This window comes from Neomonachus schauinslandi, chromosome 3 (assembly GCF_002201575.2).
Source record: "Neomonachus schauinslandi chromosome 3, ASM220157v2, whole genome shotgun sequence".
Classification (NCBI taxonomy): domain Eukaryota; kingdom Metazoa; phylum Chordata; class Mammalia; order Carnivora; family Phocidae; genus Neomonachus; species Neomonachus schauinslandi.
In genome coordinates, this window is record NC_058405.1 from 58,146,243 (window position 1) to 58,159,645 (window position 13,403).

A 13,403-nucleotide genomic window follows, 5' to 3' on the forward strand; every position below is an offset into this window, starting at 1 on the left:
GTGAACCCATGTCATGTGGCTCCAGAGTCTCACACCTGTCCACGGCACTATACTTCCTCCCATTATCATGACATACTCATTATCATAAACTTACATCTATAGATCTGTGTGACTACTTGGGTTGGGGGAGATGAAGTAATAAAAGTGATACTTGAGTGAAACATAGACTATTGGTAAAAAATGCTACCTTAATCCTTGGAGGAGGCTAATCTGAAGAGGAAGTAAAATGCCTGATTAGTAGCATACCTAAATCCTATAAAGGGTCAGGTTTACTTGCATTTTTTGTCTTTTTTTTTTTAATTTTTTTAATGAACATATAATGTATTATTTGTTTCAGGGGTACAGGTCTGTGATTCATCAGTCTTACACAATTCACAGCTCCCCACAACACATACCCTCCCTAGTGTCCATCACCCAGCCACCCCATCCCTCCTACCCCCTCCACTCCAGCAACCCTCAGTTTGTTTCCTGAGATTAAGAGTCGCTTATGGTTTGTCTCCCTCTCTGGTTTCATCTTGTTTCATTTTTTCCTTCTTTGTGAGCCTTAGGGTCTCTTAAAATGTCATAGAGAGAAAAATGGAAATAGGCCACTTTTGCTGAATATATGTGGATTTACACCCACACTATTTTAGTTAAATATTTTTTTATTATGTTGTTAGTCACCATACAATACATCATTAGTTTTTGATGTGGTGATCCACGATCTGTTGTTTTCGTATAACACCCAGTGCTCCATGCAGTACGTGCCCTCCTTAATACCCATCACCGGGCTAACCCATCCCCCCACCCCCATCCCCTCTAAAACCTCCAGTTTGGAGTCTCGGAGTCCATAGTCTCTCATGGTTCATCTCTCCCTCCAATTTCCTCCCCTTCATTTTTCCCTTCCTTCTCCTAATGTCCTCCATGCTATTCCTTATGTTCCACAAATAAGTGAAACCATATGATAATTAACTTTCTCTGCTTGACTTATTTCACTTAGCATAATCTCCTCCAGTCCCATCCACATTGATGTAAAAGTTGGGTATTCATCCTTTCTGATGGCTGAGTATTATTCCATTGTATATGGAACACATCTTCTTTATTCATTCGTCTGTTGAAGAGCATCTATAATTTTGTATATAATTTGTCAGTACCTAGAAAATGTAAAACACTGACTATGACATCCATGCATTAGCTGGTGTTGTTAGCATTACTTTACTCCGATGAAAGCGCTTACTTAGATTGCACTTCAGAGTGCCCTTAATGAAAGGAAAGAATAGGAAAGAATTACTTGATAATAAAAATTACATTATATGGCGCCTGGGCGTCTCAGTCAGTTAACCGTCTGCCTTCTGCTCAGGTCATGATCCCAGGGTCCTGGGATCAAGTCTCACATCAGGCTCCCTGTTTAGTGGGGAGTGTGCTTCTGCCTCTGCCCCCCGCCCCCATTCATTCTCTCTCACAAAAATAAATAAAAAATCTTTTAAAAAATTACATTATGGGGGTTATAGAAAAAACTCCAATACTGTTTATTTTTTAAAGATTTAGCTTAACTTAGTTTATTGTGGTTTTAGTCAAACAGAAATTTTTTTTCTTTATCATTTCTGGGTTTTGATCAAACCCACAAAGTCCTTCCTTATCAAGAAGTTGTAAAGATACTGTATTTATTTCTAATGATTTTTATATTTTGTTTTTTAATATAAGTAATTCATTTTCTATATATTGTGAAAGTATAATGATCTCTTCCTTTCAGATTGCTAAGTTTTTCAACACTTCATTGAATGGACTGTTCTTAATATTTTTACAAAATCTACTTATTTTCTACATTGCTTTGTATATTTACTTACTGTTGTGCCACTTTCCCTTTTGATATAAACCCAGTATCTTGGCAATCTGTCTGTTTTCTTGTTGTTCTTAGTTCATGGATTAAAAAAGTAAAACAGGGGCGCCTGGGTGCCTCAGTCGTTAAGCATCTGCCTTCAGCTCAGGTCATGATCCCAGGGTCCTGGGACCGAGCCCCACATCAGGCTCTCTGCTCAGCAGGAAGCCTGCTTCTCCCACTCCCCCTGCTTGTGTTCCCTCTCTCGCTGTGTCTCTCTCTGTCAAATAAATAACATCTTTAAAAAAATAAAAAAGTAAAACGTGTAAGGGCCCCCTTTTTATGAACTTGTAAGCTGTCGCCTCCAGAAAATTATAAATTTTGAATCAGTATTTTAGTGACTTTTACTGCTGGTCTTATGTTTTTGTAAATGATATTTTAAAAATTAGATACTTTCAAACTTTTTGCTTGATATATAGAAGTGTAATTATTTTTCATATTGTGAATAATGGTATTGTCATTTTTTTCATTTAATACTTTAATCTTGTATTTCTTTTCCTTTTTGAGCTAGCTGGAACCTCACGTACAGTGTTGAATAGAAAGATTGATAATAGGCATCCTTTTGTTGTCTCTGATTTTTTAAGGGCAATGCTTGTAATGTTTCACCATTACATTGTTTGCTATGGGTTTTGGTATGTTTGTATATGCCATTTATCAAATTAGGAAGTACCTTGCCATTCCTGGTTGAATTAAGTTCGCTCTTTCTCTTCCTTTCCTTTCCTTTCCTTTCCTTTCCTTTCCTTTCCTTTCCTTTCCTTTCCTTTCCTTTCCTTTCCTTTCCTTTCCTTTCCTTTCCTTTCCTTTCCTTTCCTTTCCTTTCCTTTCCTTTCCTTTCCTTTCCTTTCCTTTCCTTTCCTTTCCTTTCCTTTCCTTTCCTTTCCTTTCCTTTCCTTTCCTTTCCTTTCCTTTCCTTTCCTTTCCTTTCCTTTCCTTTCCTTTCCTTTCCTTTCCTTTCCTTTCCTTTCCTTTCCTTTCCTTTCCTTTCCTTTCCTTTCCTTTCCTTTCCTTTCCTTTCCTTTCCTTTCCTTTCCTTTCCTTTCCATTCCATTCCATTCCATTCCATTCCATTCCATTCCAAATGGGTTTTAAAATGAGAACTTATTCCTTCATTGATTTTGATAAGATTTTTCACCTTTGACTTACTTATTAGCGAGGTGAATTGCATTATAGATTTTTTCATGTTGAACCAGTTTTGCAACATGGATAAACTCAACTTTGGTAATGATATATTCTCTTTTTGACACTGCTGATTTGGGTTGCTCTTATTTCTTGTTTAGGATTTTTATATCTCTGTTCATGAGTGAGAATGGGCTATAATTTCCTTTTTGATGTCCTTGACAAGTTTTCATAGCACTGTTGTACTAGCCCCATAAAATGAGATCAAGAATGTTTCGACTTTTTCCATTCTCAGAAGAGTTTGAGTAAAAGTGGAATTATCTGTTCTTTGAATGATTGGTAGATTTCACTGGTAAAACCAAAGGTGTGTGATATGCTTGATATTCTTGTAGGGAGATTGGTATTTTCACAGTGGAGAAAAGGATCTCATCTGGATTCTGAATTGCTGCTGTCAATTGTAACTAAATCTGTAGTGCTCACCATGTCAGAAAATACGATTTTGATAAATACATGGGAAAATCATACTTACCAATGTGGGTTTAATGTCATCTGGTTTCATGTAGGATTCACCTTTATTTGATCTGATTAAACAAGCAAAAGACCGAGAAGGACCAGCTGATCACCTTGAATCTGCTTGTGCTCTCAACCTTCCTCTCCAGAGTAATCACACTGCAGCAGATATGTAAGTAGAATGTATGTTATGCTCTTCATTCAACCTGCAACTAGGTTTTGAGCATGGTATAATGCAAGATCCTATATAGAAACTGTAGGGAATAGAATTTTGAATAAGATATCGGTCTTGCTTTGAAGAAGCAGGAATATAAGGCACATGACCCAAATAAAGATCAGATAAAGTGGTACAGAGTGCAGCTGAGATCACTCAGGGTTGCTATAAGGAGGATAGTTTTCATGGTGGAGATGGCAATTTAGTTAGGCCTAAAAGATGGAAAATAGGATTTCTGTATGGAAACTGGAGAGGAGAGAGGAGACACAAAGTGTTCCAAGAGTCAGAAATGGCATGAATTCCAAAGTGTAAGGCCAGGAAAGCAGGAAACATTTTCAGGGAGTACAGATCAGTGCATTTGGGGTAAAGCATAGGATGGGCGATAGGCACAGGAACTAGGGTGGGATATGAGACTAAATCAGTTGATAAGTACATGATGATGCTGATGATGATGGAAGAAGAAAGCAAATAGCTAATATTTATTGAAGGTTCACTGTGTGCTGGACAGTTGCCTAAGTACTCGAGATTTTTTTTTTTTTCCATTTAATCTTCATAACAGCCCTGTAAGGTAGTAGATTCTGCTATCAGCCTCAGTTATCTGTAAAATAGGAATTAGAGAGATAAGGTAACTTGCCAAAAGTTAACAGAAATCAAACCCAAGCAGTCTGACAGCAAAACTCATGTTCTTAAATATTCCAGGTACTATGCCTTTCATAGAAATGTGCCTACTATTGTTTCTATTTAGTTCTGTCTAGGAATTGACATTATAATGTCCTATGATTAGTTCAGGGACTGTTTTCCAGAGATGTCCTTTCCATGCTAACTTGTACCCAAAGTATTTCTAACATATGGTGCCTCTGCCTTCACATATAAATTTGTTTGCTAGGTTATGCACTAATATAAATAAGTCAAGCCTTATCTTTTTCTTAAGTGCCAGGACGTTTTCTAGGCACTGGGAATAAAAGGCGAGTAAGATGAACTAGGTTCTTCCCCTCATAGCGCTTATATTATGGGGGAAATAAACTAATACATGATGTGTTTTTAGAGTATACTAAATTTGGGCATCTGGTTGGCTCAGTCAGTAGAGCATGCGACTCTTGATCTTGGGGTTATGAGTTCAAGCCCCATGTTGGGAGTAGAGATTACTTAAAAGAAAAAAGAGAGTATACTAAGTACTATAATGGAAATAAAGTGATGTGAGAGAAACTGAGAGTGTAGGAATGTTTAGGGAAGCTTTTTCTTATAAAGTGGTATTTGACCTGAGACCTCAGGGACAAGTGGATGCTGGCGAGGCACACATCTGCATCATGTACATTCCAGGCAGAGCAAACAGCAAGTACAGTGGCCCTAAGGCAGATCAAACTTAGCTGGTCCAAGGAACAGAAAGAATCCCAGTGTGGCTGGGGTTAAAGTGAGTAAGAGGAGTTTGGGGGTACAAGACGAGTTTGGAGAGGCAAACTGAGGCCAGACCCTTTAGATTCCCATGGGCCATAGGAAAGGGTTTGGATTTTAGCAGAGCAATGGGAAAGCATTAAGGTTTTAAGTAATGGTGCAGCTTGCTATACTATGTATTTTTAAAGGGCAATTTTCTGGCTGCTATTTGAAGTGCAGGTGGGTTTGGAGGAGGACAGGGAAGAAGTAGGAAGACCAATTTGGAGAGTTTTAGTAGTCCAAGTGAGACATGTAAGTGACTTGGTCTAAGATATGTCAGTAGAGATAGAAAGAAATGGAATGATCTAGGATGTATTTTAGAGGAAGATTTAGTAAGACTTGGCTTTGCATTGAGTTTGAGGAATTGGGAAAAGGGAGAAATTAAAAATAACTCCTAGGTTTTAGATTTAAGTAACTGGATGTAATGTGGAGTCGTTTATTGAGCTGGGAAAAACAGAGGGAAGAAATCAAGAGCTCCCCTTTGGCCTTCTTAAGTTTGAGATTCAAGCAGTGATGTTCTATAGGTTGTTGAATATTTGTACCTAGAACTCCAGGGAGACCAACTCCTATCCAAGTTAAGTTTGTCTACAATATTGTGAATTAGTGAATTGAAGGGAAATCCAAGATTGGAAGTAGACTAGACCCTGGTACTTAAAAGATTACTTTTAATGGTGATTCCTACATGTAGTAGAAACATCCACAGTAAAGTAACAAATCCTCCTTCCTGCTTAGAATTATTTCTCAACTACTAAGACAAAATTAGAGAGTAGATCGGGATTATCCTATAAAAAGCAACACAAGAGTGGTAGAATGTCAGAAATTGAGAGAGAATATTTATTAATATCTCTGTGTTGATTTATGTCTGATATATTTAGTATATAGGTGTAAATCTTCCTGACAATGTATCTGAATACTAGAATTCTGTACTAGGTGGTATTTGTTTTATCATATATATGAACCACAGTTATCAATGAAACATTTTTAAGAGGAAAATCAGAAATATGACAATACTATTTTGGTATCAATAACTTATTCTTTTAACCTGGAGTTATTTTATGATCTCAATCTCACTATAATTATTAAAGTTGAACATATATACGTGTGCAGCTATCTTTTTATCAATAAATCAGTAACTCTCAGAAACAACCATTCATTAAAATAGTTAGAAATGATAATGACAAGCTTAGTTTTCCTATTAGGCTGTATCTTTTCCAGCTTGTGTTTAAATAGCTTGCTGAAACTGGTACAGCCACTCTAGCAAACAGTACAGAGGTTCCTCAGAAAGTTACAAATAGAACTACCTATGATCCGGCAATTGCACTGCTAGGTATTTACCCAAAGGACACAAAAATGGAGATATGAAGAGGCACATGCAGCACTATCAACAGCAGCCAACCTATGGAAAGAGCCCAAATGTGCATCCATTGATGCATGGATAAAGATGATGTGGTGTAAATATATACAATGGAATATTATGCAGTCATAAAACAAAGAATGAAATCTTGCCAATTGCAGTGACATGGAACTAGAGTGTATTATGCTAAGCAAAATAAGTCAGTCAGAGAAAGACAAATGCCATATGATCTCACTCATATGTAGAATTAAGAAACAAAACAGATGAACATAGGGAAGAGGTAAAAAAAAAAGAGAGAGAGAGAGAGGAAACAAACCATAAGAGACTCTTAACAATTGAGAACAAACTGAGGGGTGATGGAGGGTGGTGGGTGGGGAATGGGCTAGATGGGTGATGGGCATTAAAGAGGGCACTTATTGTGATGAGCACTGGGTGTTGTATGTAAGTGATGAGTCACTGAATTCTACTCCTGAAACCAGTACTGCACCGTATGTTAAATAACTAGAATTTAAATAAAAATTTTAAAAAATCGTTTGCTGAGAGAAGGAATTTGGTATAGAAAAACAGATTAAATAGATATGTTCGGATGCATGTGTATATCTGTGTGTGTGTGTGTGTGTGAGAGAGAGAGAGAGAGAAGCAGAGAGAGAGAGAGAGACTGTTAGGGAACTTCAAATGAAGGTTTTTTCTTTGAATATGTCTAGGTATCTTTCTCCTGTAAGATCCCCAAAGAAAAAAGGATCAACTATACGTGTAAATTCTACTGCAAACACAGAGGCACAAGCAACCTCAGCCTTCCAGACTCAGAAGCCATTGAAATCTACCTCCCTTTCACTTTTTTACAAGAAAGGTTAGTAGGTGATTATTTTCAAGAAGAAGGACTCTGGAACCTGGCTGTGACTGGGTTCAAATCATGGCTCCTCTGCTTACTAGGTGTGACTTTGGCAAAGTCACTTAATATCTCTATGCCTCAGTTTTCTTCATCTATAAAGTGGAAATGATAATAATAATAATCTATTTTGTAATGATAATAATCTACCTTATAAGGTTTTTGAGTTAATTAAATGAATTAATACATAAAATGCTTCAAACAGTGCCTAGCACATAGTTAGCACTCAGGTGTTGTTATTGTTGCTGCCGCTGCTTTTGTCGGGCTTTCAAATTTATGTTTGGAAATATTTACCCCTGACATTACTCTTGCTGTGCAGGTGTGTATGTAGAGTTAAGATTGTACAGTGTGCTGTAGTCTAATGTAGGCACATTTCCTGGTAATTAGGTTGTGCAGCCTTCTCTGATTATGTGTGTATGAGGTGGAGCAGGGGTGTATGTGTATATACAGCTGACCCTTGAACAGTGTGGGGATTAGGCATTTTGATCCCCACATGCAGTCAAAAATCCACATAAAACTTTTTGACTCCCCAGAAACTTTACTAATAGCCTACTGTTGACTAGAAGCCTTACCAACAGCGTAAACAATTGATTAACACATATTTTATGTTATATGTATTATATACTATACCCCTTACAATAAAGTAAGCCAGAGAGAAGAAAATGTTATTAAGAAAATCATAAGGAAAATACATTTATAGTACTGTCCTGTATTTATCGAAAAAAAAATCCATGTATAAGTGGACCCTCTTAGTTCAAACCCATGTTGTCTAAGAGTCAGCTGTATGTGCAGGTGCACACCCACTGAAGCTCTCTGAAGGGACATGAAAGGCCAGATTCCTCTGTGAGAAATCTTTTTTCTCATTTTATTCAAGTCAGAAATATACTGAGTTTTACAGGCATGTTGTATGAAAACTCTTAAGTTAGAGCAGTGTTTCCAGAGTGTGGTCCTCAACCAGCAGAATCCACCTTACCTGGAAAGTTGTAGAAAGGAAAATTTTTGTTTAGGACCCATCTTAGAACTAGTCAATCAGAAACTCTAGGATGAAGTGCAAAAAAAAAAAAAAAATCCTTATTTTAATAAAACTTCAAAGCAAATCTGATGCATGCTAAAGTGAGAACCACTGGGATAGTTCACTAAAAAATTCTGATTACTTTATGCAAGTCTTTGAAAGGTACATTTAAAACAAGAGTCATTATATTTAAAGTAGATGGAAAAAAATTAAATTTTGTGGATTCCTTTTCTCCAGACCTATATCCCAGTAGTATTTTTATAGACTTTCTAAATAAATCTTATGGTAGTATTCAAGTATTATTTTGCCTTCTACATACCTAGCTCTGTACTAAGACTAGGGATTATTTATTCTTAAAGAAAATAGTGGTAGAGGTGAGGTTACTGTTAAAATGCTGTTTACTATTGGTGGGAATGCAAACTGGTGCAGTCACCCCTAGAAAACAGTATGAAGGTTCCTCAAAAAGTTAAAAATAGAGCTACCCTGCAATCCAGCAATTGCACAACTAGGTATTTACCCAAAGGATACAAAAATACTAATTTGAAGGGATACATGCACCCCAGTGTATATAGCAGCATTATCTACAATAGCCAAACTATAGAAACAGACCAAGTGTCCATTGATTGATGAATAGGTAAGAAAGATGCGGTATAAATATGTAATGGAATATTACCCAGCCATAAAAATGAATGAAATCTTGCCATTTACAATGATGTGAATGGAGCTAGAGTATTATGCTAGGTGAAATTAGTCAGTCAGAGAAAGACAAATACGATATGATCTCACTCATATGTGAAATTGGAGAAACAAAACAGATGAACATAGGGGAAGAAAAAAGGGAAAACCAAGAGACAGACTCTTACCTATGGAGAGCAAACTGATGGTTACCAGAGCGGGAGGTGGGTGAAATAGGTGATGGGGATTAAGGAGGGCACTTGTGATGAGCACCGGGTGTTGTATGGAAATGATGAATCACTAAATTCTACACCTGAAACTAATATTACACTGTATGTTAACTAACTGGACTTTTAAATAAAAACTTGAAAAAAACAAAAAAACAAAATGCTGCTTAATGGCATTGTGGTTATAACAATTTAATATTTTGAAAAATCCACTTGTAATTCAAAATGAAAATAAACGTGACTAATTCCCCTTATCTCTGCAGTGTACCGACTAGCATATCTTCGACTAAATACCCTGTGTGCACGCCTGCTGTCTGACCACCCAGAACTAGAACACATCATCTGGACCCTTTTTCAGCACACACTGCAAAATGAGTATGAACTCATGAAAGACAGGCATTTGGATCAGGTAAGAAAATAATGCACTTCACCTCTCTTCTCCTACTTATTTGTTAACTGTGTACTGATTTCTTAAAAGATTAGATTCAAATGAGAAGCTAGATCAATTTAGCAGACTTAATATATATGCATTTGTTGGCCACCTTTTATAATTTTGCTGTAATTCTTAGAGCTTTAGAGCTTGAGAGTATTTCAGTAACTTGTTGAATGACATAAAAGATCTTATTTACAAAAATCATTGAAAAACTGTTTATTGGGGGTTTTATGTTTTGTGGTAAACTAGATTTCATGTTAGTATGGAAAAAGCATGAGACTTAAGAACAAGTTGATCTAAAACAGTGCCTATTGAATGAATGAATGAACAAACTAACGAATGACTTAATTTACAGAGAATGATCTCTCATATCTTCCTTTTTCTTCTCTGTACTCAGAATAATAGTATTTTTTTGGTAACAGCTTATTGAGATAAAACTCACATACCATACACGTTACCCATATAAAGTGTATAATCCAGTGGTTTTTAGTATATTCATAGAGTTGTGCAACCATCACCAAAATCACTTTTAAAACATTTTTATCATGCCAAAAAGAAATGCCATACCCTTCAACACTCACCTCCTGTTCCCCTACTTCCTCCAGACCCAGGCAACACTGATCTTTATATGTCTGTAGATTTGTCTGTTTCGGGACATTTTATATAAATGGAATGATATAATATGTTGTCTTTTGTGCCTGGCTTCTTTAACTTAGTGTGTAATGTTTTCATTGTTCATCTGTGTTATAGCTTGTATCAGTACTTCATTTCTTTTATTGCCAAATAATATTACATTGTATGGATATACCACATCATATTTATCTGTTCATCATTTGGTGTACATTTGTTTTCTTCTTTTTGGCTATTATGAATAATGTTGCTATGAACATTTATGTACAAGTTTTGTGTGGATATATGTTTCCAGTTCTCTTGGATATATACCTAGAAGTAGAATTGCCAGGTCATATGATAACTCTATGTCTAACCTTTGAGGACTGGCCAGATTGTTTTCCAATATATCCACACCATTCTGCATTTCTACCAGCAGCGTATGAGTTTCCAGTTTCTCCACATTCTCACCAGCGTCTTATTTGCTTTTTTGATTATAATCATCCTAGTATAGAGTGGTATCTCTTTATGGTTTTAATTTGAATTTCCCTGATGGCTAATGATAATGATTGAGAATCTTTTCATGTGCTTATTGGCCATTTATATATCTTCTTCAGAGAAATATCTACTCAGATCATTTGCATATTTTTAAATTGAGTTGTGTATTTATTATTGAGTTATAAGTGTTCTTTATGTAATCTACATAAAAGTCCCTTATTTTATATGATTTGCAAATGTTTTCTCCAGTTCTCTGAGTTGTCTTTCCACTTCCTTGATGGTGTCCTTTGAGGCACAAAAGTTTTTAATTTTGATCATGTTCTGTTTATTTTTTTCTTTTGTTACTGCTGCTTTTGGTGTATACCTAAGAAACCATTGCCAAATCAGAGATATGAATATTTATCCTTGTTTTTCTCCAAGAGTTTTATACTTTTAGCTCTTACATTTACATTTTGATTGATTTTGAGTTAATTTTTGTGTATGGTGTGAGATAGGGGGCCTAACTTCACTCTTTGGTATGTGAATACTACTTGTTCCAGCACCATTTCTTAAAAAGTCTTTTCTTTCTCTGTTGACAGTTGTCAAAAATCAACAAACTGTATATGTGTAAAAGTTCATTTCTGGTTTCTTAATTGTACTCCATTGATCGATATGTCTCCTCTTATGCCGGTGCAACACTGTCTTAATTACTGTAACTTTGTAGTAAATTTTGGAATATGGAAGTGTGGGGGCGCCTGGGTGGCTCAGTCAGTTAAGCATCTGACTCTTGATTTCAGCTCAGGTCATGATCTCAGGGTCATGAGATGGAGCCCCACTTGGGGCTCCATGCTCAGCAGGGAGTCTGCTTGAGATTCTCTCCCGCTCCCTCTGCCCCTCCCCCACTCGCACACACACTCTTGTGTGCGCCCTTTCTCCCTAAAATAAGTAAATAGATACATCTTTTAAAAAAAGAAGAAATAGGGAAGAAATTTTGCTCTTCTTCAAGATTTGTTGTACTATTCTGAAGCTTGCATTTCCATATGAATTTTAGGATCAACTTGTCAATTTCTGCAAAGAAGCCAACTGGGATTTTGATAGGGATTATACTGAATCATAGATCAATTTGAGGAGCTCTCTTATCTTAACAATATTAAGTATTCTAGCCCATGCACGTGTGATACGATGTCTTTCCATTTATTTAGATGTTCTTTAATTTTTTTCAGTTATGTTTTAAAATTTTCAGAGTTATAGTCTTGTACTTGTTATATTAAATTTATATGCCTCAGTATTTTATTCCTTTTAACACTATCGTAAATGGAATTGTTTATTTAATTTCTTGTTTGCATTATTCATTACAAGGGTGTAGAAATACAATTAATTTTCATATATTGATCTTGTTATCCTGCAGTTTTGTTGAAGTAGTTTATCAGTTCTAATAGTTTTTAGTGGATTCCTTAAGATTTCCAATATATAAGATCATATTATCTTCAAATAGAGATAGTTTCACTTTTTCCTTTTCAATCTAGATGACTGTTATTTCATATACTTGTCAAATTGCTCTGGTGTAGAACCTCCAAAACAATGTTGAATGAAAGTGGTAAGAAGGGGCATCCTTGTCTTGTTCCTGGTCTTGGGGGAAAGCATTCAGTCTTTCACCATTAAATGTATCGTTAGCTCTGGAGTTTTTGTATATGCCCTTTATCAAGTAGAGAAAGCTCCCATCTATTCCTAGTTGTTTTTATCATGAAAATGGCAGTTGAATTTTGTCAGATGCTTTTTCTGTATCTATTGAGATGATCATTGTAGTTTTTCCCCTTTTATTGTATTGATAAGTGGTATATTACATTAATTGATTTTCAGATGTTAAACCAACCTTGCATTTCGGGAATGAATCCTGTTTGGTCATAGTATATAATACATTTGATGTGCTGCTGGATTCAGCTTGTTTCTGTTAAAGATGTTTACATCTATAATCATAAGAGATAATGGTAATTTTCCTCTGATGTCTGGTTTTAATATCAGAGTACTACTATCCTCACAGAATTAATTGGGAAGTGTTCCCTCTTCTAATTTCAGAAGAGTTTGTGAAGAATTGGTATTGATTCTTTTTTAAAGGTTTGGTAGAATTCACCAGTGAAGCTGTCTGGGCCTGGACTTTTGTTTGCAGATAGTTTTGGATTATTAATTCAAGTTCATATTTTCTGTTTCTTCTTTAGTAAGTTTTGGTGGTTTGTGTCTTTTCTTAAAATTTTCCGTTCCATCTTAGTTATCTGTTTTGTTGGTATGCAGTTGTTCATAAAGTTCCCTTACAATCCCTTTATTACTGTAAGGTCAGTAGTAATGTTCCCAATAAGAATGTTATTTTCAGGGGCGCCTGGGTGGCTCAGTCGGTTGAGTGACTGCCTTTGGCTCGGGTCATGATCCCGGAGTCCTGGGATCGAGCCCCACATCGGGTTCCCGGCTCGGCGGGGAGCCTCCTTCTCCCTCTGACCCTCCCCCCTCTCATGCTGTTTCTCTCTCGCTCGCTCTCTAATAAATAAATAAATAAAATCTTTAAAAAAAAAAAAAGAATGTTATTTTCAGCAGTGAATTAGTGTA

General features: G+C 36.2%; 1 protein-coding gene across 1 annotated transcript in view; it reads left to right on the forward strand.

Annotated features, from left to right (window-relative positions):
- RB1 (RB transcriptional corepressor 1) overlaps nucleotides 1–13,403 on the forward strand; it is a 155,793-nt gene that overhangs the window by 126,001 nt on the left and 16,389 nt on the right. The window contains exons 18-20 of the mRNA XM_021689426.1: nucleotides 3,538–3,656; nucleotides 7,188–7,333; nucleotides 9,550–9,695. Coding sequence (XP_021545101.1) covers nucleotides 3,538–3,656; nucleotides 7,188–7,333; nucleotides 9,550–9,695 — 411 coding nt within the window. The remainder of the gene's footprint in view (nucleotides 1–3,537; nucleotides 3,657–7,187; nucleotides 7,334–9,549; nucleotides 9,696–13,403) is intronic.